The sequence below is a fragment of the Neodiprion virginianus genome, chromosome 6 (assembly GCF_021901495.1).
Source record: "Neodiprion virginianus isolate iyNeoVirg1 chromosome 6, iyNeoVirg1.1, whole genome shotgun sequence".
Lineage (NCBI taxonomy): Eukaryota > Metazoa > Arthropoda > Insecta > Hymenoptera > Diprionidae > Neodiprion > Neodiprion virginianus.
The window spans coordinates 7,375,210-7,400,409 of record NC_060882.1 but is presented as its reverse complement, the minus strand read 5'-3'; the positions used below and the strand labels follow the sequence as shown (position 1 = coordinate 7,400,409).

Below are 25,200 nucleotides of genomic sequence, written 5' to 3'. Positions count from 1 at the left end.
AGATCTACAACAAATCTAATTACAGTAATGCAATTTCAAGAATGTTTTCAGATGGCCTAAGTGACTCGGATGATTCTACACAAGAATTAAGCCATTTTACTGAGTTACCTAAACTCGGAAACTATTCATTACCTTCTCATGCGAAGGTCGCTCTGTCAGAAAGTGCTAGTGATAATCGAACAAAAAAAGAAAATTTTGTACCAGCATTGATAGAACGTAAAATTGAACGCGTGAAGAAAAATACAAGTAAAAATAAATTCATAGAAAATGAACCTGGTTTAATGCCAAGTCTGACTAATCATAAATCCACCTTTTATAAAAGTGCCAAAATAAATCAAAGTGAAGATGAGAATCTCAAACTTTGTGATTTATTCAAGAATATTGAGAAAAATTCTGTTACCAAATCTGCAGAGGTGGATAATGTCAGATGTACAAGTTTTCACTTGTACAAGCCACCTAATGAATCGTTAAGCACTGACTCAGAACACATCGGGTCCCAGCTGTCTAACATCAGTTCTATTTCACTTACTTCTATTGAATTTGATATCAAATCATCTAAAAATTCCACAACGAGTTTTGAACAGGAGAGTCAGCCTTTCACGGAAGTTAAGGACTCTAGTTTTGAGATCACACAGGCCATGTATTTGCGATCACACAGAAAGCGTTCCTTGATTCGAAAGAAAGATGAAAATACAATGAAATTTTCATCCAGGATCTGCAACTCGGTTATAAAAGAGCAAAAATCAGAACTAGAAAACAGGTCACCTGTTAAGTTGAACTATACCTACAGTCCTAAGTACGAATCTAAAAATTTTGTCGGTGAAAAAAAACACCTAGGCAATTTTTACTTGCCGAAGCAACCTGCAATACTTGAAGATATTGCTGCATTCAGCTTAACAAAGCAACCTCTTCAGCGACCCTATGTTTCTGATCAAAATCAGAATTTTACTGACACAGAAGTGATCAGAGCTTGTAACACATCTGAAGAAAAGTGTCAAGCATCTACAACGATTAACATACCTCAAAATAGTTTCCCAAAAATCCAGCATTTATCGATAGATCCATTTCCTGAAACAAGTGACTGTAACTCAAATATTTCAGACCACAGTACCAGCAGATTTTCTGCCACCAACAGTTTTTCAAGTGTTTCGAAAAATGTACAAGCATTTGTGAGAGAATGGTTAGATAATCAAGATAAAATAGATGCTACGACTGGCAACGACTATCTAGGTACCAATGAAATACCGCGAAAACGTAGACGTCATGATATAAACAGTGAAACATGGGTAGAAAAGACTTTAAGTCCAGAAAAAATGTTGTACAATTATTCTTGCGAATATGACAAAGTTTATAAGGTGAAAGCTTTCCATCCCAATTAAAACTAATGTGGCAGTATGTTTGATATTCAATCAAAATCTTAATCTTTGTTTTTTCATATCCTCATTTGCTTTATAACAGGTTAACTTCTTCATGTAAAATTATTATTCACTTACTTTCATTTTGTTAAATATCATTAATTTGTATTTATTCTATATTTTCACTGTACGGTATACTTTCTAGTGAAACACGTTTTATGAATTAATTTGTTACCGACAATGTTCACTGCAAATAAAATTATAATACGTACATTTGATAAATGTTGCTTCTTTCTCGCAGTTCATACCTCCGAAAATATACGACATGCAGTTATTCATATATCTGTTATTTAATTTTTTAATTAAGACGAATACGAATAATTCACTTCATGAGAAATTATAGTTTGTAATTAATGTAATTTACCTGGTCAAACAAACGCAGATTTTCATCCTATGAGCATCCAACAGAAACATGACAATTGAGTTATCACAATTGCACTTGAAGATGTCAAACTCATCTTAGTCGTCCGTGTACACTTTGGGAACATGTTCATTACACGCGCGTCAAGTAGAGAATGAAACATATCAATTTCACTATTTTTATCTCACTTTTTTTTTGAGCCAAAGCCAGAAAATCCCATAACTGCAGCCATTTCATCAGAAGGTCCTGCGTCGTCCTCATTGGCCTCGTCTAACTTCCGCTTCCGATCTTTCCTCTTCTCTTTTCGATATTCCTTGATTTTTTCTTCCTGAGAACAAACATAATCGGTTATTGACCGATAACGACTTTTTCAAAACAATAATTACCTCTTCTTTCAATTCCTTTACTCTCTGTTCAAGATCGTAATCTTTCTTTTTTTCTTCCAATTTCTTTTTGTTGTGAGCAAACCTCGCTTTAACTTGATCCAATGATGAGCGTTCAATTTTCATGGACATTCCCAAGTTACGTTGATCTGTAAGTGGGAGTTACATTATTAGTTACGCATGAAGGGAAATAAGATGGAATAATGGACATATGTTGATTAAAATGCAGGTCGACAAATTGAGAAGATCTTTTATCATAATAAATGAAAATTTGTAAACTTACGTTTCGTGCCATTAATGTGATCCAAAAAGTTGATGGAGTCTTTAACGACACAGTCGCAGACATTGCAATAATATCTATAAAAAGGAAAAAGCATGTTAAGAACTAAAAATATTTACTGTGATAAATCGCCAAAAGTTTTCAAATAGAATTGAAAAATTTACCCTCCAGTCTGCGATGATGGTGTATTTTTATTGATGACAACACTTTTTCCAAGTTTTGATTCAAGATCAACCTTGTAATCACGCTGTTTGAGCAGCTCTCTTTTAACCGCTGGCTGTTTAGGAATACCCAAGTCCTCTTCGGCAATCTCATCTTGAAGCCTTTGTAGCGCTATACGTTCGTATTCCTCCCTATTCCACTTCCGACGATGATCGTCAGGACGCTGAAATAAAAAAATTATGGAACATTCCATGAAGCGATATACTACATCAAAATACAGTAAAGTTCACAATTTTAACAAACTATCATACCCTTCGTAGGTTGTTTGTCGAATTTTGAGGTTACGATCATTCATTATAAGAGAATACCATCAAAAATGTGTGTACGATTCATTTTCTGCGTTTTATTATTAAATATTTGTATTTTACTCACCGTAGAGGACATTGTGACGATAAGTGCTGAACGTTTATTACGCACGTAAATAATCCTGCAGCGAAGCCTCCTACCCAAACTTCTGTTCACTTATGTTTGTTGTTTCCTCACTTTCCACTAGTATAGCTAAAGCCAATTTAGTTGTAACGCCATCTACAGAACGAGAGATAAACTCATAACTGCGTTGATAAAAGAAAAACACCAAGTGATATACCCCCGTAGAGCACGAGGTATGTACCACGGAATTATTACCGACTGATACACAGGCAATTAATTTAAAAATGAAGTCAAAAATTTTTAAATTAACTAGGTCTATTTATTTTGTTAGATGAAAGTTCAAATAGCTTTGAAGAGATTCCAATTTTGTATTGTATATTTATTGTAGTAAATGGGCCGGTATTGAACCTGGAAAGGTTACGCCAACTCTAGTAACGATCATGCTTGCTACTTTACAGCCCAATTTCAAGCATGCCTTTGGACTACGTCCAACTAAAGCACCGAGCAGAAAACCAGCCACCAATGAGTCACCCGCACCTGTTGTATCCAGTACAGGGTTTTCAGGAATTTCGGGTAGAACCTGAAACGTTATCTAGATATTAAACTCAAGCTGTATTCATTTACCTGTAATTTCACTATTCTAAGATTGAAATTTATTACATCGCTATTGCAAATTCTTTCATTTATCATTCAGGATTAAAATCCTCAATTTGTACCTGTGCAGATTCACCCTCTCCCCAAACGACGATGGCAGGAGATTTTCCACCTTGAGTCATCACAATGATACCCTCATCTGACAACCAGTTGCCATCATTCTTACTAGATGCACCAACTGTGACCCTTTTCAAATTATTTAGAAGGAATGGGATCTCCTGAACATTGTTGAACTGGAGATTTAATACGCGAGCCAAAGCTGTCATCTCTCTGGCATTACCAAATACAATTCCGGACAAACCAACCATATCACAAATGGCAACTTGATGCTCCTGAAAGAATATAGAAGTTTGAATGTCTTGAGAATAGTATATACTATATTTTTTGTAATTTTATATCAGTACAAAACTCTTTACAACAAGTTCCAAGTTAATTTAGGCTTTGTCGAAAAGATTTCCAATGGAATAAAATGTATTGTTAGTAGGTTAGCAACAAAATTAATAGAATTTTTCACATTATTCAAGTATAGAAACGTAACCTGGAAGATATATTCGCCACTGATATTGAATGCTACAGTAATACCCTTATCTCGAGCCAATTTCACCAACTCCAAAGCAACGTCGAAACTATGCGTTATAAAGAATCCTTCGATATAAATTATTTTCAGTGAATTTAACGGCAAATCATGCTGCGCCAGATTTTCCAAAGTATACACACTAGCAGCACCTAAATTTGCTACGAGGCTCCGCCATGGTCTCTTTACCATTGATACGCAAACACCAGTTGGTAGATCAGGGTGAATTGCATAGCTAGGAGGAAATTAAGAATCAGGCATTAGAACCTTAGTATAAATCAGACTGTTAGATGTATTCTGCAATTCATAAATTTAAGTCTGGTCGTATGCCATAGATAAAAAAAATACCGAGCATCAATTCCTATTGCTCGAACCATGTCTTGGAGTATTTTCCCCCGAGAATCATTTCCAAGTCCTCCACAGAACAATCCCACTTGCGGTCCACTCTGTCCACCACACAACCATTGAATAACTCTGATTGTATTCTGAGCACAGCCTCCAGGACTGATATTTTGCTCTGATCTGTAATTTAATAATTAAATACTGAATATTCGAAGAGTTATTTCTATGTGGTTATTTCACGTAAATGATTTGAATGTTAGACATTACATCGAACAATTGAAAAATAGTTCATTTCGTACTCATTTCACTGTTTTGGCCTTGAAAACTAAAAGAGCACGAGTATTCATACTACTAGGGTGAAAGATATGTGAGTAATGAAAATGAAAGAAATTGAGTGCAGATGCTGTATGTGTCTGTTTATTTTTCATTTATTTCGTATTGAGATAGTCATTAACTCTGAAGGAAGTTCATTGATAAGTTGTTGTATTTTGTCTGCGGGTAGTTCTTCCTCTCCGTCGACTTTTAGACTATATTTATTCAACATATCATCGCTGTTCAATGTTACAAATATGTCCAACAACGGATTGCCGAAGCCTGCGATAGCCGGGGTTTTCAAAGATCGAATGGCCTCGGCCAGTAATCGTTCGTCACTCATTTGTAATAATTTACAGTAAATCAACGGGTACACTGCAAGCAGGACACGTAATGCGATTAGGATTGCTAGGGTGAGGTTAGGTCGAATGATACTTTAACAGATTCAGCAGTCAGTTTAGCCCAACCTAACCTCTAGCTGTACCCTAGCTTTACCTAAACTGACGTGACTGTGTGTGCAAATAGAAATGATATTCCTGGTTTCCTGCGATAACCGTACGATGATATTTGACGTTTGTACCGACCATTCGTCAGTTCCTGTATGTTGCTCAAGCGGCTGCTTTCAGGATAACAAATAGAGTATTAATCACCGATCGTGAAAGAAAATAATCGGAAGAAAACAGAAGAATGAATGAGAGTGATCGTTGTGAACGAGTAGGGGACAAACAAGAATCGAGAATGATATGAATGACGACGATTAAAATATTCTCAACAGAAGAAACAATCATGGCGGATTCGTAAAAATAGTAGCGAGACGCAGAGGCGATACGACAATCCATTATTTCCACTTAAAATTATAATCGAACGAAGGATTCGAGATTTCGAAAGTTTAAATGTACCGAAACCTGTATAGGTGTATTGAGTCGAAGATATTACGGGTAAAACGAATATGTAAGTATTACTTTATCGTCCCACCTTTTTTTATCACCCACGTATGCCTGTCTACATGTGCGTAGATATTTATGCATATTTCCTTAGTTTCGTAAGTAGGACAACCATAGTCGGGAAAAAAATCCATCAATTATTTAACCAACAAAGCATGCAAGCCTCACATCAGGTTTATATATCCCACTTCAGGCAGCACTTAGAGGTCTGAAAACCAGCTGTCATGCTTCTGAGTTGAAATGGGAATTTAATCGGCGTGATGAGTTGGTTGAGAAACAGTCCTCTGAGGACTAACTTCAGCAGGCAGCGATCAAGGGATTCTCCCCCAAAGGATGCTGATCCTACAGCTTGTTACGACAGTTTTCGCAAACACTGGCAACAGACTCATGACATAATTTTACAGACAAAGGTAAGCTAGGAATAAGATTAAAACAATCGTAGTATAGATGTGAGAAAATTTAACAACTCCCTCTCTTTGTTTTAGTTAGTTACATCATGTTTCGTTTTGCAGCCACCCACTGGAATCCCGAGTCATGATGATGTTCGCGGAGTTGTCAATCATGTCGATCAGATGGTCACACTTTTGCTGCTCGAACTTCGCAATGCCACTCCACCTAACGAACACAGACGCACAGCTACTCCTACACATTCACCATGCCTTGAACATCTGCTGAACGAAAACTTACTTGATAAGCTTTACGAGTGGAGTTTGCACACAGGAAGGTAGACATACTTATGAGAGATTCATAGAACTATAAATTCGTTGCTTCTATGTTTTTGGTATTTTGTTTTTCTTCATTAGATTCAACAATGCAGTTTGGCTAGAGCAACTTAAGCTTTATGAGCTACTGGTATCGCACAGTGGAGCACTTTTGGCACACGAGCCTGTGGCAAGACCATTATTACGATTGTTGGAACAATGTGCAGATGATGTGATGCTGCCGGAAGTAGAAAAAAAATTAGTAGTATTATTGAACCAATTATGCATAGCGCTGATGCAAAATATGGCATTACTAGATCTTTTCTTTCATCCATCTTCCAATGGAAAAAGCAAGTGAGTAAAAAACTTAAAAAAATTCTATTTCATTACGCTTGATTTCAAACTTCGCTAATCATTACAATGCAGTCATATAATGGACTGTTACAAACTCCCCAAATTCAATTTCATCGATGTGGTATTATTTCTTATCAGCTAATTGATGTTGCAGAACAGGAAAAATTGATTAAACTGATATGGACTCAAAATATGATAAATATAATATAAGGCAGTATTTTGCTCATTAATTCTCACATCAACCTTAATTTTCAGATTCATCATTTTTACACTACTAATCCCACACATTCATAAGGAAGGTGGTGTTGGTCAACAGGCAAGAGATGCAATGTTACTCTGTATGTCTCTTTCCAAGAAGAATGATGAAGTGGGATTCTACATTGCCGATCACTCTAATGTCTGTCCTGTGAGTTGTTTAAAAAACTGTGATAACTTTGCAATAACAATAGCATAAAACTGTTCACTAAAATCATGCCCAACCATTATATTTGATAATTGTCCTTGATGTTAACAAGCAGTGACGATGATACATGTAGTTGACACCATTACTGGGCATACATTACAAATACAACTCATTGTCGTTTGTCAAGGTAACAGGTGGTCACGTGCACTTATCTTTTTAATGCAGTTATCTGAAACCATGTCGCTAGGTGTAAGAGATACAGACGCGAAAATAATACGGGTATTATGCAAAATATGTGTTCAAGCCTAAACTTCATGACAATTACTATCCAAGACCATGAGAAAATTCAAAGCAACGTTGAACGGAAATATTTTCTTTACGTGAATAAATCTGTATACTATAAAGAAATTTCTTTCCTGTAACATGATCAATTTCTGTTAATATCATTATATTTTTAATTTTATAGGTACTGGCCACAGGGTTGAGTGGTTTATATTCATTGTTACCCAGAAAATTGGATATCGAGACTGAGGATTGGCACAGACTAACACCAGACGATGTTAATGATATGCCAGCATTGATGCAGCTGATGAATTCGTTAGAATTTTGCAATGCTGTCGCACAAGTAGCTCACCCCGTAGTACAGAAACAAATACTTGAATTCCTTTACCAAGGATTCCTTCTACCTGTAATGGGGCCAGCGTTACTGCAGGTACGCATATAATAGTGCATTTCCAAGTTGAAAAAATAAATCAGTTCTGTAAATTCTACATGCACAACAGTAATCATTGTGCTCAAATGTTTGCACTTGTTGTCTCAATAAAATTTATGTGAATTGCAGTCATCAGATCCATAGAGGACTTCAAAGCTGAACTAACTGGTTTCAGATATTACAAGCTTTGTAAATATTATGATAATGCTTTCTAACATTATTAAAGTAACTGTAAATTCTTTGCATTGAAGAACCGCAGCCAATCTTTGTGGTAAAAGAAGACAATAACGAATATCGAAGCTTGTATGAAATTAAAATCGCATTGCATTGAAACCTGGCATTTTTTCACACGCTTGAAAGTCCTCGTAGCTGCCATAAACCACAAAGTAGTTTGAAAGCACCACTACTGTTGTATGTCGTTATTTATTTATATATACGATATATATATATATCCAACGGAAACGAAAATAAATATGCTGAGAATTTTGTGATATTGAATCTGTCACCAAACATAATAGTGATTGTGGTGGTGGAGGTGCGTGCGTTGTAAATAGTAAATAGTGGACGGTACTTTTAATAAATGCTTAGAATGGTGAATTAATTCATGTATTGGCTTGTGATTGTCGGTGGCTATCTGGTGACTCTTATTTGGGTGCTCATAGGAATCTCTCGGCTTGACCATAGAACAGCTAGATGCACCGCAACACTGGGTTAGTACCAACAACTCACTTCGAACACTAAATCACCTATGCTTTTTGCCCTTAAGTACCAGTGACTAAACTTACAATTCGCAATCACATGTACCTAATACATCATGTTGATTTGTTCAAAGATATTACAGTTGTAACTATACTCGATTATTAACACTTGATGTATCACATGCTTTGCTTTTACACTATGAGTTCTTGCACGTTCTTTTATGTGATGTATTTACTATTCCGTATGTAATGAAATTTTTAAAAATGTCACATCCATTTTTATTACTGTGCTGCTTGTAAGTAGAATATTTGCAGTAAGATGAATGAATTTCATTTGCGTAACTGAAGCTAGCTGCGAGACTTGGCAGCCTAATGTGCTAATGTTGATACAAATGAGGCAGTGGAGCCCAACGATCAAGATTTTGTGAAATCTCGTTTCCGAGAATCTAATACTTTTACTGAATCATAGACTTGAAACTATACTGTATGTAAAACTACTTCCTATTGCATAGAAGTTTTTCATATTTGCGTGCCCATTCAGGCTGCTAAATTCAGTTTCATGTTTGATTCCATTCATTCACTTATTTATTCCTTCAGTTCTAGTTAGTAACAAGACGTGTTTATAATACACTCATCTCATACACCCATAAAAAATGTACTTTCACATCATAATTCTAGAGCTTTAGAGGCACAAATTGTTTCCTTATTGTTTTGTCCGAATGCTGTTTGTGCTTTTACAATTTGTGTACCACATAAGAGTTATTGCGTGGTAAACATATCAATGATCAGAATTTTGTATCAAGTTTTGTATGTGAGTTCTTCGCAACCCTTCTTTTACCACATAAATTCCAAAGCTTTTTCTAAATGAAAATATTTTGAAAATCCTATTTCACATCAGTTTCCAAAATACGAAATGATGAGTGGATTGTGATATACTTTTATATTTTTACTGAGGTTCATTGTATAGTTCCCAAAACATTCAACTAATAACTAATAATAAAAATTTACTGTAAAGATTCTTGAAGAAAAATTACTTTGCATGTAAATGTAATATGTTATTTTTATAGACTGCTGTGGATGAACTGGTTGCAGCAACAGCTTACTTTGATTTATTTTTACGATCAGTCACTGAACCAGGTTTACTGCGGTCTTTGATCAGATTTTTACTGGAAGATAATTATGATGAATGTCGAATATTAGATAGTCTGATTCAAAGGATATCTTCAAGATCACGGGTAAGAGTTGCAATCAGTAACGTTTAAACAATGCCACTGTTGCCACGAATTTGATCAACTTACATACACTGTAATCGCAAAAATGAAAAAAAAATAACTATTTTACATATGACATTTCTATTTTACAGCTGTGCATAGTCACTTTGGCTCTATTTGAAACATTGGTTGAGCTGAATTGCGAAGACGTTATGCTAGAATTGTGCCTTGGAGCGCTAACTCCATGTTCTCACATAATGATATCACAACGAAGAAGATTAAGAGATATAGATCCATTTGGTCGAGCAGCAGAAAAATTTCTGAGTCTCACACCAAATTGTTGTACCACAGGTAGCGCTACATCTTCATCTCCAAATTCCTTACCCAATGTAGCAGGAATCTCTCACCTAAATAATTCAACCTCCGGTCCAGAGAGTTTTAAATCTTTGCCAGTACCAATTAATTATGGAGCCAGATTGTCAGAGAGCTTATATGGAAACTATCACGCTTATTTATGTGATGCTAGACAGAAAATAGCCAATTGTCAGAGAGCATGCTCTAATTGGTCGTCGCAATATGATGGGGAAACTTTAAATGAGAGTAATACCAGTAGTGCAACAATTTTACCTGAGGAAAACACTCTAATCGAACGAACAGTTGAACGAATTGAAAGTAATCAAGAATTGCCAGTGGATTCGGTTGAGAATACGACAGTACAAAGCAACATATGCAAAGATTCTTCAGTTCAAATTATTTTAGATCATATTGAATCACTGCTCACTGGAGAAGATGTCACTGTATGCAAAGAAGATATTAGTGAACCGACTATTGAAGAGAAACTCGATAATGTTAATTTAACACTTTCGTTTGAAGAACAAGCTAAACTGGATGCTGATATTGCCGAGTTATTAAATGAGGATGTTGGAATGATTGAAGAACATACTGACGATACATTACAGTTGGACAAAAAAGGTTCAGATAGTGGAATTGATGAGTCAAATACCGCAATGAACTCACTTTTATCTTTAGGTGAAAGCAGTGGTTACGAAAGCTTTGCATTTAAAGGTTCCTCAGAATCAACACCAGACAATGAACCTAGTGAAGACAGGATAAGTGAACATGAAGAAATTGAAACCATATCGAGCATAGAACCTTCTGTACAGCTGCACGGCATAACAAATATAAACCATGTAACTAACGAGGGATCAATTTCAAGCAAACAAAGTAAGGATAGCTCAACATATCACCAGGATATTTTTAATGGGCAACCAAACGTTGGAATATTCTTGGACGTCGTTTTACGAAAACTAGAATGCATGACAAATAACAGTGTATACGTAAATTTACATTTAACTGGGCTTCTGAGCAGGCTCGCAATTTATCCACAGCCATTGTTACGTTCTTTCTTACTGAATCACTCCCTTGTATTCCAGCCTAGTATTCGATCATTATTACAGGTTTGTAGCTACTTTCATTTTGATGTAGCCATTGATATTCCTCAGAGAACTGTAAAGGTATTTCAAATTCCAGGTTCTTGCAACACTGAAACATAAAATTGACCAGTTTCTCTCTCGCTACCACGATATTCACCAATTGGTTGAGCAAGCTCGAACATTTTTAATTGGACGAGAAGACAGATTGGTGAATGCTCGAAAGAATGCGTTGGAAGCCTCTGCTCAGGCTCCTATTCCTAGACGAAACTCCTTTGCGAGTGAACCATTCACACGAGGTTAGATTTTTCAAGCATTCCATTCGCATTTCGGAAATAATTAGTTCTGAATTTGCATGTTGTTCATTTTCTATAAAATATTTTGTATTGTCATATGTAAGTCTTCAAATGTATGTAAATTAGTTTGCACGATACTTCTACAAGCTTTACTCAAGCATCAGGTCATGATTGATGATAAAAATGTAACCACCCATATCTCTATTAAAAAATAGGATAAGAAATAAATATTTGATTTATTTATCTTCAAAAGGTGAACCAAAACGGAGGAGTTTGACCTTATCCTTGTCACAAATATTCAAACGTTCAAGTGGCAATTCTGGACCGAGTAGTTTATCTGGTTCTATCAGTCAGCCATCTAGCATTTCAGAGGACCAATTGGAAATTTCCGGTGACAACTCTGGGCCCAGGTATGTTATGAGATAATCATTATATTTGGTACATAAAAGGTAAAAAATAAGTCATGCTGAATCTACGTGCGGTAAAAATGTTATTTTCTATATTCACTATCAGTCACAAATGAAAGTATGAAATTCATTATTCTTTTCTCTGCAGATACCATACAAAGATATCATGGGAGTCGCCGAAAGACATAAGTCCAGTACAGAATATTGTTCTGTGTGCAGTGATACTAGACGAGTGGCTAAAAGAGTTAGCAGCAATTACTCAGGAGCATGCAATAGCTTCTTTAACCAATGGTCCAGAGTTCAGGCTATGAAATGATTAACTTGAACTATAACTCAAGCTCCATATTCTGATAACGATGCAATAACGATACATGCTCATTACATATATTTTTTTTTCTCACGAACAGGGTTACGGTATACTTGTATGTATGTGACGCACTGATTATTTAAAAGTAATTTAAGATCGAATTTTCACGTCGAACATAATCGCGTTACTCTATGGTGTGGGTGTAAAGCTTATTGCTCTGATTCCTAAGTATCGGAAATGCTCCAAATCGTATATTTAATTGTTTTCCCTGTAGAAAGTAAGCACCTAAAATAGGTGATAATAGTATAAATGAATTTCCTGTTACGATCTGTTCAGCCAAATGTGGATGCAACTGATACATTGCATGAGCCATAGCTACTGATAATGTTTATAGACGAAATTGTGGAATCATTTAGTACAGAAATTCACTCGAAAAATGCAAGCAGTAAATTTTTTCATTTGAACCAATTTTCCGGAAAGTACAGAAAAACTGTTTTTTTTTGTATATTTTATTCACGAACGGATCACAACAGAGAATTCATAAAACTAAAGAGCCAAATTCAAGCCACTATATCTAATATTTTTAGTCGAAAACCATATCACCTAAGCAGAATCACTTTTATAATATTACAGTTTTCAGTAGTGACAGCGTGATCGTTACTAAAAAATCTACTTTGATGTACCTATTAACGATTCTTGCCATTTATCGCGATATTTTTCGACCATATCTGGGGAATGTAACGCAAATATAGAACAGTTTTTGTTGATTTTATTCGGAATAAATTTTCAGGAAAATTTTTTGTTGTGCATTGCAACGAAAATCATTCAGAACCTAATTAACAATTATCCGTCTACATACACTTATAGAAGATAATGTGCACATACAACTTTGAAACCATGCTGCTGGTTCGTTTGATTTCGTTTATTTTGTTTCCACGCACGTGCAAGGGGTGTGAGATATATTGTTCCAACACTGTTTGTTGTTATTCAAATATTTGTACTTATAGTTTGCAGAGTGTACTAGGTTTTGTCTATAGCTGATAATAATAGTTTTTTAGCCATTAATTGTGTGATGTGTGAATAGAGGCCGATGGTACGCATTATAAACCGCTATTAACACTAGACAGTATATAGAAAAAATATTCAGAAGTGCAACGGATCAAACTATATGACAACCATCACGAATGTAATTAATTACGAAAGTTTGAAACATGAACACGTGTCTGTATAATTCATATTTTGAACTACTGATCATAGTAGTTTTGTAAAAAAAAAAAGAGTTTATCGTGTGGGTATCAATTCAGAGATACCAGCAGTAGAGCTAAACAAGGTACATTGGTGAAATTTTGATTCTATCTGTGTACCAGTTGGTGATTGCGTAGCAAAGTTCATTGAGTAGTTGAAAACCAAACAAGAAAGTTATATTTAGTAAAGCAAGAATAAACACACGTGGCCAAGATAATCTAATAGATCCTAAAAATGAGACTTAGTCGTTGAGTTTGAACATTACAATTAAAAGAGATTCAATGCTTTTTTTAGATACATGAAAATTGTAGGGCTGATATATCTACGATATTGATTGGGCAATTCATGAGTCTATGTGCATCATGACCTGTGGTGTGTGAAATTTGAAAAACATGGTCTTAGTTTTAAATTTACTTTGATGATATCAAAGCCATATTTTTGGAACGCTTTTATCTCTCGCATTTTATTATTATAATTACACACATGTAACGTTTCTCAATGTGATATTATTAAGGTTGCACATTTTAATAGTAATTAATTATTGAATTCATTTATTATTGATTTGAATATACGTTTATTTCTAATTTTCTCTACTCCTAATTTATTACTTTTGATTCTTTTAATTTTCACGCTATTGGAAAATATTCTCACTTTTTAATTTACCTCATCATTTAATATGCGCACACAATTTCATATTAATTTGATAACTATAGTACACATATATATTTATATAGCGAGTTGTAGATAACAAATTTGGAGATATCCCTGAACATTGTAGATTCTATTAATTTCAACTTTTCTTTTATATTATTATTTCAACGTAATTGTTATTGCTATTTAATTTGTTGGTGCGAGAATGAATGAATAGTCAATAGAATTCTCTATCGAAACCGAGCCAGGTAAAAAAAAAAATGAAAAAATATGTGCAATTTTTTGAAAATTGTAAAATTATATTGTCATCCATATTGTAAATTATTTGTAATATAGAATAGAGGTTTATTATTATACATATAGATCTAATTATCCGTCTAAAAGACTTTCGAATAAATTTTAAAATTTACCCAACTCTAGGTTCTGGTTTATCAATTTCCTCCTTCCCGTGCCATATTTATCATTAGCTGTATTTCAATACTCACCAACGGTCCGTGTAGAACTGCTTCCTGCTGCTCTGTTTAAATTACATTTCACCATGCAGCTACGCGTGGGCCTTTTTTTCTTAGGGTTTGGTAGGAATGATAAATTCCCATGGAACAATGACTTTTCCCAGAAGTCTCTTGAGTACTCTTTACCTTGGGGTGGAGTTGACGGGTGACGTTTGTTGTCAATTTTTTCAACTGTGACAAATTATTGTGAAGGTATGTCTTAAAATTTGTGAAATATCAAATAAAAAATTTCACACACCTGACACTGGCTTGTCTTTAATCACGTTAACCAAATGATTATTTCCCACTTTTATTTCCTCGTTTGATTACTCATCTCATAAATATAACCTCGACAACAAAGAGGACATTCACTGATCTTCCCAAGAGTAAACAGAACTCGTCTGTTAAACAATTCGACTGTATTTCAAACTTGCTATTAAAAAATACAATAATCTCTACGTTCTACCTAAATTTTATGTAGTCTACTTTTCCGAAATTGTATGTGCGCAATCTTTAGCTGCAATCTTTACACATATTAAATCCTTCGATTTGACGCTTTACACCTATTTTATAATTCAATTTTAGACTATAGCAAAACACAGCAATGGCTACCGATAAGGTAACATTGGCTGATGCTTTATCAAATGTTGATGTACTCGACGAATTTACCCTGCCTGATGAGCAGCCTTGCATTGAAGCCCAACCGTGCTCCGTTGTTTATCAAGCTAATTTTGATACAAATTTTGAAGATAGAAATGGGTTTGTCACTGGTATTGCCAAGTACATTGAAGAGGCAACTGTACACGCTAGTTTGGTAAATTTATTCAGTTGACATTATGATCAACCCTATAATAGTTGGATAATTACTGTTATTTTCTTTATTTTTTACCTACAGAACGAACTACTCGAAGAAGGTCTAGAGCATGCGGTAATGTTATATACCTGGAGATGTTGTTCTCGAGCAATTCCTCAACCAAAATCCAATGAGCAACCAAATCGTGTTGAAATATATGAGAAAACAGTTGAGGTCTTAGCACCTGAAGTGAACAAGTTGCTGAACTTTATGTATTTTCAAGTGGGTGATTTTTTGTCCTAAGTAAAATACAGAAGCTACAAATTTAATATACATAATAAATGAAAATGGAAAATAGTTATAATCATATTTCTCTTTGTTAAATCAGAGAAAAGCTATTGAAAGGTTTTCTGCTGAAGTTAAGCGCTTGTGTCACCATGAGAAGCGAAAGGATTTTGTCTCTGAAGCATACCTACTAACTCTTGGAAAATTCATTAATATGTTTGCTGTTCTCGATGAATTAAAAAATATGAAATCGAGTGTTAAGAATGATTATTCAACGTACAGAAGGTATGGGTATATATACTTTAAGCAAAAGTAAACAGTTAAAAGTTGAGAACAATCTCTAATCAATATTAACAATTTATTTGTATCACCAACTACATTATTTTATTTCAGAGCTGCTCAGTTTTTGAAAGTAATGACTGATTCGCAAACTCTTCAAGAGTCTCAGAATTTGTCATTGTTTCTGGCAACGCAAAATAAAATTCGTGACACCGTAAAAGAAAATCTAGAGAAAATTGCTGGGTATGAAGAGCTTCTAGCAGATGTAGTTAATATTTGTGTACACATGTTCGAAACGAAGATGTATTTAACACCAAATGAAAAGCACATGCTTGTTAAGGTCATGGGCTTTGGGTTATTTTTGATGGACAGTGACTTGTGTAACATTAATAAGTTGGATCAAAAAAAGAAGTTGAAACTAGACAGGATTGACAGAATATTTAAAAACTTGGAGGTCGTACCACTGTTTGGAGATATGCAAATTGCTCCCTTCAATTACATCAAACGGTCGAAGCACTTCGACTCTTCAAAATGGCCACTTTCATCTTCTTCTAACAGTATGAGTCCACAAGCAGATCTTATGGTACACCTTCCTCAAATCAGAGAAGATCACGTCAAATACATCAGCGAATTGGCAAGGTATTACTCATAATATCAACACTGAACATACACGATTATTCAATTTTGGAAAGTCTTCATACTTACGTTTGTATTTATAATAATCCATTTAACTTTCTGTTCAGGTACAGTAATGAAGTAACAACAACGTATAAGGAGTGTGGAAGTGATGGGGAAAATAGAGAAACAGCTGAATTGGCATTGCGAGGATTACAACTGTTATCGCAGTGGACCAGCGTTGTTACAGAACTGTATAGCTGGAAATTACTTCATCCTACGGACCATCACATGAATAAAGAATGTCCGCAAGAAGCTGAAGAGTATGAACGGGTTGGTAAAGTTCTAAAATTAAATTGATAATATGTTTCACATTCTTAGCCAACCGTCGTATTAATAATTAATCGACTACCTGCAATCCAAGCAAGGTCAATGAATAACAAGTTCAATTTCTGTAGGCAACCCGATACAATTACACAGATGAAGAAAAGTTTGCTCTGATTGAAGTTATAGCTATGATCAAGGGCCTGCAAGTTCTGATGGCTCGCATGGAAACTGTCTTTATCGATGCTATACGCAGAAACATTTACGCTGAACTACAGGACTTTGTACAATTGATTTTAAGAGAACCACTCAGAAAGGCTACCAAGAATAAAAAAGATTTGATTCGAAGTATAATTGTATCGGTCCGAGAGACTTGTGCAGATTGGCAAAAAGGCGTTGAACCTGTAGCTGACCCAGCTTTAAAGGGCAAAAAAGATCCAGACAATGGTTTTGTCATTAAAGTTCCAAGAAGAAATGTTGGTAAGTTTGGTTCACACATTTTTTTGCAATTATAAATATTACTAGGATATTGATTCATGGCCATTGTACATCTAATGAGATTTATTCCGAATTGTTTGAAGGTCCATCATCGACTCAATTGTACATGGTACGTACGATGTTGGAGTCACTAATTGCAGATAAGAGCGGAGGTAAGAGAACGCTGAGAAAGGATATAGATGGGCAATATCTCGTGCAGATTGATCAATTTCATAAAACAAGTTTTTACTGGAATTACTTGCTTAGTTTTAGCGGTAAGTCACTCGTATGTACAATGCTGTAACATTTCATATTTTGAACTACAAAACGTATATTGTTATCATTTTACCTTTTTACTGTCAATTAATAACTCTTATTCCAGAGTCATTGCAGAACTGCTGTGATCTATCACAACTCTGGTACCGTGAATTCTATCTTGAGATGACCATGGGCCGGAGGATTCAGGTAAACATAAATATTAGAAAACTACTATATAACAAGACCTAATAATTAATCACGCGAAAGCCGACGTGTCATAATTGACTATTTTTAACGAGTCAGTCACCATGCTGTTTAATTATAGTTGATAAAATACTGGTATCGATTCACTAGACCTACACAATATATTCAATGTTAGTAGATGTTCATGACCTTCACAATATCAGAAAAATAGAACCGTGTGTAATTGATTTCATGAATAGAAATGCCAAGTGCGTCATCAGCATAATGAAGAATGCAGCGACTTGATCACCATGGAGAAACGCATTCAGGTACACACCAAGTAACCACCATCTGTTGTAGCTACGTTATTGTTATTGTTGCGTTCGTTTTCTAGTACCGTTTTTTGTTGGAATTGCACGCCTCACTGGGAAATACCATAAGTAATAGTAATTTAATTTGAATAAACCAATTATTATACCTCTGACTCAAAATGGGTGATTGCTTGATCAAATTTTCTGCTTCGTACATGCGTTCATGGTATCTTATTTCTATTGACAAAAGTTTACTGCAAGAAGAATTATCCAAACAAGTAATGTGATTGTTATGCTATTTGAGGTAATAGTAGGTATAACGAAGTGGATGACTTTAAAAATAGATTAATTTGAATACTCATCTGCAACTCCGTATACATACATTAAATATTATAATGTACAGTGATTTTAAATGAAATGATAATACGTACTGTGCCAAGGCTCTACACAATAATTCTTGGACGTAGATCTTGATTTTTTAGCTTGCATCATTTCGTGTTGGTTGCTGTGCTGTCTTTGCCACTATAAATTAATCTTTCTTTTATTTTGTGTGCAAAATGTTACTAACATTGGATTAGAAACACCATTTAAAGTTAAATTAAATGAATTTTTATGTTCCAGTTCCCGATTGAAATGTCGATGCCATGGATCCTGACTGACCATATTCTTAGAAGCAAAGAACCTTCAATGATGGAGTGAGTGAGATTACTATAAAATTTCCAGTAGATTTTGTCTTTGAAATTAATCATTGACCTACGTCAACTGTTCATGCTTTTAAATTCCAGATTCGTATTGTACCCTTTGGATCTGTACAACGACAGTGCATTATACGCGTTAACAATATTTCGAAAGCAATTCCTTTATGATGAAGTTGAGGCAGAAGTAAACCTATGCTTTGACCAATTCGTCTACAAGCTAAGTGAACAAATTTTCGCTCATTACAAGCAATTGGCAGCCAGCATTTTGCTTGATAAGAGATTTCGCGTTGAATGCGTTGCTCTTGGGGCTTACTTACTGCCATATCCTCGAGCAAACAGATATGAAACATTATTAAAACAACGGCATGTACAACTGTTAGGAAGAAGCATTGATCTCAATAAGTTGATCACACAACGAATCAATGCTGACATGCAAAAATCTTTGGATTTGGCTGTTAGCAAATTCGAATCTGGTGATATTACAGGTGTTGTGGTAAGCCAAAGTTTTGCGAGTCAATTATCACATTTTTCTAGCTGATCGACTGCTCTTAATACCAAACTTTTTATTGTGTAGGAATTAGAAGGTTTGCTACAAGTCAACCGCCTCACTCATAAACTTTTGAGCAAATGGTTGGCATTGGATGAATATGATGCAATGTTCAGAGAAGCTAATCACAACGTTCTTGCCCCATATGGTAGAATTACTCTTCACGTATTTTGGGAGCTAAATTATGACTTCTTGCCAAATTACTGTTACAATGCTGCCACAAATAGGTATATTCATATCAATGTTGCGAATATTACCTTACGAACATGTTGTCATTATTTCGTATTTCATTCAACAGATTTGTCAAATGTCGAGGTCTTCAATTTGCACAACCGGTGCACAGAGATAAGCCACCTATGATGTCTTACCATTATTTATGGGGCAGTAAACAATTAAATCTTGCATATAGCACTCAGTATGGTCAATACACAGGCTTTGTTGGCTCATACCACTTCCGTACAATGTGCAAACTTCTTGGATATCAAGGGATTGCTGTAGTCATGGAAGAATTATTAAAAATAGTGAAATCTCTCATCCAAGGAAACCTCCTGCAGTTTACTAAGACCCTAATGGAAGCAATGCCAAAAGTGTGTAAACTCCCAAGATATGATTACGGATCTCCAGGTGTTTTAGGCTACTACCATGCCCAGTTGAACGACATTGTTCAGTATCCTGATGCAAAGACTGAACTGTTTCACAACTTCCGCGAATTCGGCAACACTATATTATTCTGTCTATTAATGGAGCAAGCTTTGTCACAAGAAGAAGTTTGCGACTTGCTCCATGCAGCACCATTTCAGAACATATTACCTCGCCCTTATTGCAAAGGTAGAGTATATATGTTTGAATCTGATTTTTAAGGACTAATAGTAAATGTGTATTGTAAACTCCATTTGCTCACGTCTGATTTTTTTCTCACGTTATTTCAGATGGTGAAAAACCAGAAACTAAACAAAAACGTTTGGAAGCAAAGTATGCAGCTTTACAAATTGTCCCTAACGTTGAAGAGCTTGGAACTGCTAAGGTTCGAACATACTTGTATCTTTAGTAAAGAAACGTAAACTCGTGTACAGCGGATAATAAACTAGTATTTTGAGTGGCTTACTTTAACATGCATCTGCAGACAGTTGCTAACGTAACCAAAGACAATAGCCATGAAAGGTAACTCTATCTTTTAATATTACAGCAAGCGATGATTGCGAAAGAAGGGGATTTACTAACAAGGGAGCGACTTTGCTGCGGTTTGTCAATTTTTGAGGTGGTTCTTAGTCGACTACGCAGCTTTCTGGATGATCCTATTTGGGTAGGACCTCCACCTGCAAACGGAGTGATGAATGTAGATGAATGTACTGAATTCCACAGACTTTGGAGTGCCTTACAGTTTGTGTACTGCATTCCAGTTGGAGAAACAGAATTTACAGTGGAGTACGTAGCAGTTGAAAATCTAAAAATATGCAAAGAATTTAAAGATCTATTCTTTCGACATAATTGTAGTAAACAGAGATATTTGCAAATTATAAATAGTTAGGCCTACCTGAACTATCCAAATTCATGAATGATTAATTGCGCAGGGAACTCTTCGGGGAAGGTTTACACTGGGCTGGATGTGCTATGATAATCCTTCTAGGTCAACAAAGGAGATTTGAAGCTTTAGATTTCTGCTACCATATTCTACGAGTTCAACGTGTCGACGGGAAAGATGAAAATGTCAAGGGCATTGTGAGTATTTTGTTGGCATCTGTAATTTTTAAGTGAAATTTCAAACTTTTACATACTCTAAATCCAATATTACACTGGCAATCAAATTAGAATATAAAAACGAAGGTACTTTACTATCATATTGACATCGACTGTCTTTTGCAGCACTTGAAGAGAATGGTGGATCGCATCAGACGGTTTCAAGTATTGAACTCTCAAATTTTCGCAGTGCTAAATAAGTACCTTAAGAGTGGTGACAGTGACGCAACTAGTGTAGAACATGTCCGATGCTTTCCACCACCGATACATCCATCCCTTGCACATACCCAGCAACATTATCATGCCCCGGAATATTTACGCCAGATGAATCACCAGTAATATACCGTCTGAATGATATAAGAAAATCATCCACAAAAATCTACTTTTATCTAGATGTGGTATTATTATATAACTAATATAAAATATTTTAATTTAGTATTACTGGTTTAGAAAATGAATTCCATTAGCTAAACTATCATCAACCACAGTTGATGCACAAAGAAAAAATTGCAAAGATTATGTAGCTCGTCAAATAGCAGATTATTACGCTGTGCCGTTATAATTTAAGATGAATAATTTAACCCACCATACGGACCACCACAAAGCAATTGAGTTATCATATAGCGACCAATAAATGTAGCAGATGTATAAGTCTCTAGATATATGGAATATTTGATTAACATAAAACAGTTTGCGTCAGTTTACTCAGCACAGAATCAAGAAACCTCGAAAGCTGCAGCTTACTTCAATTTATTCCGCATGACTGCGTATGAGTACCCTAAATCTGAGTTGCAAGATTTAATCGTAATGTTAGAAAAATATCTTTAAAATATAATAAAAATTACTGTTGGAAAATCTAGCTAAATTAGCATATTAAACTATTATATAAATCCAAAAACAAATTGGTACATTGATTATGGCTGATTTACTTGATGTTGCAAATACTTAGATGTTGATTGTCACTAATTCAATGTCTCGAAAAGACCGGTAAAATATCGAGTTCCGAATATGTTGCATTAAAATAATCGTATGAAGGATGTTTTCGATATCCTGTCATTTATATTTATTTATATTATGGTTTATACACGTTCAACTTTGCATTTGAGTTTTTGTACATTGAGTCGTTCATTTTCAGTCTACAAATCAGTACATATTTTTTCATTAATTTATGTTCTGAATTCATATTGTACAAGATTTGTGAAAATATTACAGACGACTTTGATGCTATCTGAGCTGACAATTAAAGAAAATAATTGATGTTAATTACGTAATTGAGTTTTAAATATTTTTATAAAATAGAAATTTCCAATAATTAGGATATCAGAAATTTTTAATAAAAGAAGTAGCCCATTATATTGAAAACGATAGTAGCTTGGCAAACATTTTTACAATATTATAAACGTATACACAAGTACATAATAAAATGATCATAAGAATATATTTTGACTACTTTTCATTTAAGAGATATGTGAAGGAAAAATCATTGAATACCTTTTCTCGAAACTCCGTTGATATTAACAGATTCAACACAAGCCAGAAAAAAAGTCTGATGCATTATTGACTTTACTGCTTGGTAAATTATGCTTTAATTGTTTTTTTCCACTGCCTTTCTTTGACACTTCATTATTTAATGTTTCGAAGTACTCGACATTCCAAAACTTAACATCATTGTCATATGAGGTAGATGCGATGAGTGTTCCATCGTTACTTATATCTGTTCCCTCCACAGACATACTGTGTTGTCCGACAATTCCCAAATGATGATAAGGAAACAAATTCGTCGCTCTAGTAATTGAACATTAAATAATGTAACGTCTATTGCATTAATTACATAATCAGTAGATTCCTTATGTTTATAATAATTGTAAGTATCCATCTTCATATTTTCAATTCTAGAATTATGTTTACTTTTCAATCTTACTAACCTGAGTATGCCATCTTCACCAGCAGTGACAACAATGTTTTCAGTCAAGGGAACCATGCAGTTCATTGACTTTTTAGTCACACTAGGAAACTCGTCTGAGTGCAGTCCAAACTCACCCCACTTGAATACATACATTCTGCCTTTACTGTCGCCAGCCAGCAACTTAGTCTCTGATTTAAACAGACCAAGACATGTTAGCTCCTGCTCATACTCTTCGGACTAGAATCAAAAGCATTGTGATGCGTTATTTTACTTATTTATAAAATAGATGGTAATTCAAACAGCAATTTTAGATAAATTTGTAATGAACTGAAACATTTTCTGTACCTGAACATGCATTCTCCTAGCGGTCATATTCAGTGTCGTCAGGGAACCATCTCCGCTAGCACAAGCAAGATACTTTTTTTCGCTAGTTGTAACCATGGCGCTGACATAATCTTCCATTTCCTTTAAGGAAAATAATGGCAAATCCCCTTTTTGCCTCATATCCCATACTTGAAAATCGGGTTAGATAAATAAGCAAATTTGATAAGTACAAAGAAACATGCTAAGTTTCATTAAAATGAGTAAATAATTATGTCTACATTTTACTGTCCCATTATCATCACCAGTGGCAAATAGATTCTCATCAATTACAGTCAATGTGGACACGGGATCCCTAGAATACAATTGAACTCTATTATTAGAATCCTGTGATATACAATATTTACAGTTACAAATGAATAACTAAAGTAAAAAGTTTCTAATCAACATACTCGTGGCTATTTTCGTAAAGCCTGGTAAGATTTTCAGTTTCTACATCTGTGAGGAGGATAGATTTATCTTTTGCAGTAGACAGGAGAATTTTACCATCCTCACTGAACTCAACATCGCGGCAAGCCTTTATATGTAATTCCAATGTAGAGACTAAATCAGTAGCTTCGTTAGTATATCTATACCTACAAATCAGAAATAAATTCGTAAGTTTAAATGTGCCAATGAAGTGATAAAACTTAAACTTTTTCCTGCTAAGAATCTCAAAATTTGTAAGTATTGAAGTAAATTACGAACAGAAGTACATCACCCGACATGCAAGCTAATGCTATCAAGTTGTTTGCAGGATGAAAAGATATGTCAGCAATGAAATCCTCCAGCCTTATGTCTGGAGGATGATCTTTATTTGGCTGTCTAGATCTTAATATAGCTTTGACAACTTCATCTTCTTCGTCATCCTCGTTCAATGCCAGGACGTCTCCGCTTCCACCTATAAGAAGTAGTCTTGTACTCTTCTGTTTTAGATAAGTATTGCAAAATATTCCATTCGTTATATGTATTTCCTTTACCCGGTATATTAACAGATGCACTTGGTCCTGCATCATTTGCTTCGTCGTTTGAATCAGAATCGTCGAGATCAAACCCACTGTTGTCGCTGCTATCATCCATATCGCTGAAGCTACTGTCACTGTCATCGCTGTTACTCTCATCACCACCCAGAAAATCATCTGCATAAAATACATTAAGTCAGCTTTCTGCTAAGACATTTTATCGGATTGAGCACGCTTTACTATTATTTTCCAGATGAGGTTAGAAATCATAACTTCGAAACGATAGTTTCACACTATTGTCATAAATTCAGTACTTCACTCACCTTTAAGTCGGCCCATTTTGAGAATCATACTTCGAAATTAGTTACTCTTGAGTGTTCGTAAAAAGTTTAGAATAAATCCAGATTCTGTCGGTTATTCTGATGCTATGCACGAGTTCGCACATAACCTCAACATGAGCAAACACGATTCGATAGATTGGCGAATGGAGGAATGGCTTACCCGCACGTCTCGAATATGTTTCGAAGTGTGAAATGGCCCGCAACGTCAGTGGGTTTGTCGTGCTAGCTACACTTTCTATACTTTTCACATCTTCGTGTGAGTATATTGTGAAACTGCAGAAAGTATAGCTTGCACGAACCAAGCAAATGTAACAATTCCTGTCAGACAGATCGGAAGACGAGTAAAATATGTAAGGTACATA

The 25,200-nt window shown here is 35.0% G+C and overlaps 5 protein-coding genes across 11 annotated transcripts; 2 read left to right on the top strand and 3 right to left on the bottom strand.

Annotated features, from left to right (window-relative positions):
- Positions 1-1,314: 1,314 nt before the first annotated feature.
- On the bottom strand, positions 1,315-3,173 carry LOC124307015 (zinc finger matrin-type protein 2). The gene is made up of 5 exons (XM_046768291.1): positions 3,034-3,173; positions 2,604-2,824; positions 2,443-2,516; positions 2,163-2,308; positions 1,315-2,104 (listed from the first exon to the last, which is right to left on the bottom strand). The coding sequence occupies exons 1-5, from the start codon at positions 3,043-3,045 to the stop codon at positions 1,961-1,963; spliced, it is 597 nt and encodes a 198-aa protein (XP_046624247.1). The 5' UTR covers positions 3,046-3,173; the 3' UTR covers positions 1,315-1,960.
- A 21-nt stretch (positions 3,174-3,194) lies between these two features.
- LOC124307012 (adenosine kinase-like) lies at positions 3,195-6,017 on the bottom strand. 3 transcript variants are annotated; one of them, XM_046768286.1, is made up of 5 exons: positions 5,888-6,017; positions 4,607-4,780; positions 4,223-4,493; positions 3,747-4,016; positions 3,195-3,622 (listed from the first exon to the last, which is right to left on the bottom strand). In XM_046768286.1, exons 1-5 carry the CDS (start codon positions 5,938-5,940, stop codon positions 3,410-3,412), a joined length of 981 nt encoding a protein of 326 aa, XP_046624242.1. In that variant the 5' UTR covers positions 5,941-6,017; the 3' UTR covers positions 3,195-3,409. The 3 variants fall into 3 exon arrangements, with proteins under 3 accessions (XP_046624242.1, XP_046624240.1, XP_046624241.1); XM_046768284.1 differs by lacking the exon at positions 5,888-6,017 and adding an exon at positions 5,056-5,396; XM_046768285.1 differs by lacking the exon at positions 5,888-6,017 and adding an exon at positions 5,056-5,394 and having other exon boundaries at positions 3,195-3,610.
- On the top strand, positions 5,411-13,687 carry LOC124307002 (FHIP family protein AAEL005291-like). Of its 4 annotated transcripts, none has more exons than XM_046768256.1 (12): positions 5,411-5,863; positions 6,050-6,266; positions 6,369-6,580; positions 6,660-6,911; positions 7,167-7,317; positions 7,781-8,026; positions 8,689-8,736; positions 9,792-9,959; positions 10,088-11,392; positions 11,466-11,664; positions 11,915-12,071; positions 12,217-13,687. In XM_046768256.1, exons 2-12 carry the CDS (start codon positions 6,117-6,119, stop codon positions 12,377-12,379), a joined length of 3,051 nt encoding a protein of 1,016 aa, XP_046624212.1. In that variant the 5' UTR covers positions 5,411-5,863; positions 6,050-6,116; the 3' UTR covers positions 12,380-13,687. The 4 variants fall into 4 exon arrangements, with proteins under 4 accessions (XP_046624212.1, XP_046624211.1, XP_046624213.1 ...); XM_046768255.1 differs by having other exon boundaries at positions 6,342-6,580; XM_046768257.1 differs by lacking the exon at positions 8,689-8,736 and having other exon boundaries at positions 6,342-6,580.
- Positions 13,688-14,753: 1,066 nt separating this feature from the next.
- LOC124307001 (cytoplasmic FMR1-interacting protein) lies at positions 14,754-22,796 on the top strand. 2 transcript variants are annotated; one of them, XM_046768253.1, is made up of 18 exons: positions 14,754-14,975; positions 15,348-15,576; positions 15,658-15,837; positions 15,944-16,125; positions 16,234-16,758; positions 16,863-17,067; positions 17,193-17,538; positions 17,640-17,810; positions 17,918-18,000; positions 18,237-18,305; positions 18,909-18,982; positions 19,073-19,478; positions 19,560-19,759; positions 19,831-20,360; positions 20,462-20,556; positions 20,719-20,957; positions 21,104-21,251; positions 21,396-22,796. In XM_046768253.1, exons 2-18 carry the CDS (start codon positions 15,367-15,369, stop codon positions 21,606-21,608), a joined length of 3,876 nt encoding a protein of 1,291 aa, XP_046624209.1. In that variant the 5' UTR covers positions 14,754-14,975; positions 15,348-15,366; the 3' UTR covers positions 21,609-22,796. The 2 variants fall into 2 exon arrangements, with proteins under 2 accessions (XP_046624209.1, XP_046624210.1); XM_046768254.1 differs by lacking the exon at positions 18,237-18,305.
- On the bottom strand, positions 22,439-25,137 carry LOC124307009 (WD repeat-containing protein 55 homolog). The gene is made up of 8 exons (XM_046768273.1): positions 24,821-25,137; positions 24,516-24,674; positions 24,244-24,436; positions 23,949-24,131; positions 23,778-23,851; positions 23,521-23,687; positions 23,195-23,412; positions 22,439-23,054 (listed from the first exon to the last, which is right to left on the bottom strand). Exons 1-8 carry the CDS (start codon positions 24,846-24,848, stop codon positions 22,793-22,795), a joined length of 1,284 nt encoding a protein of 427 aa, XP_046624229.1. The 5' UTR covers positions 24,849-25,137; the 3' UTR covers positions 22,439-22,792.
- Positions 25,138-25,200: the final 63 nt, after the last annotated feature.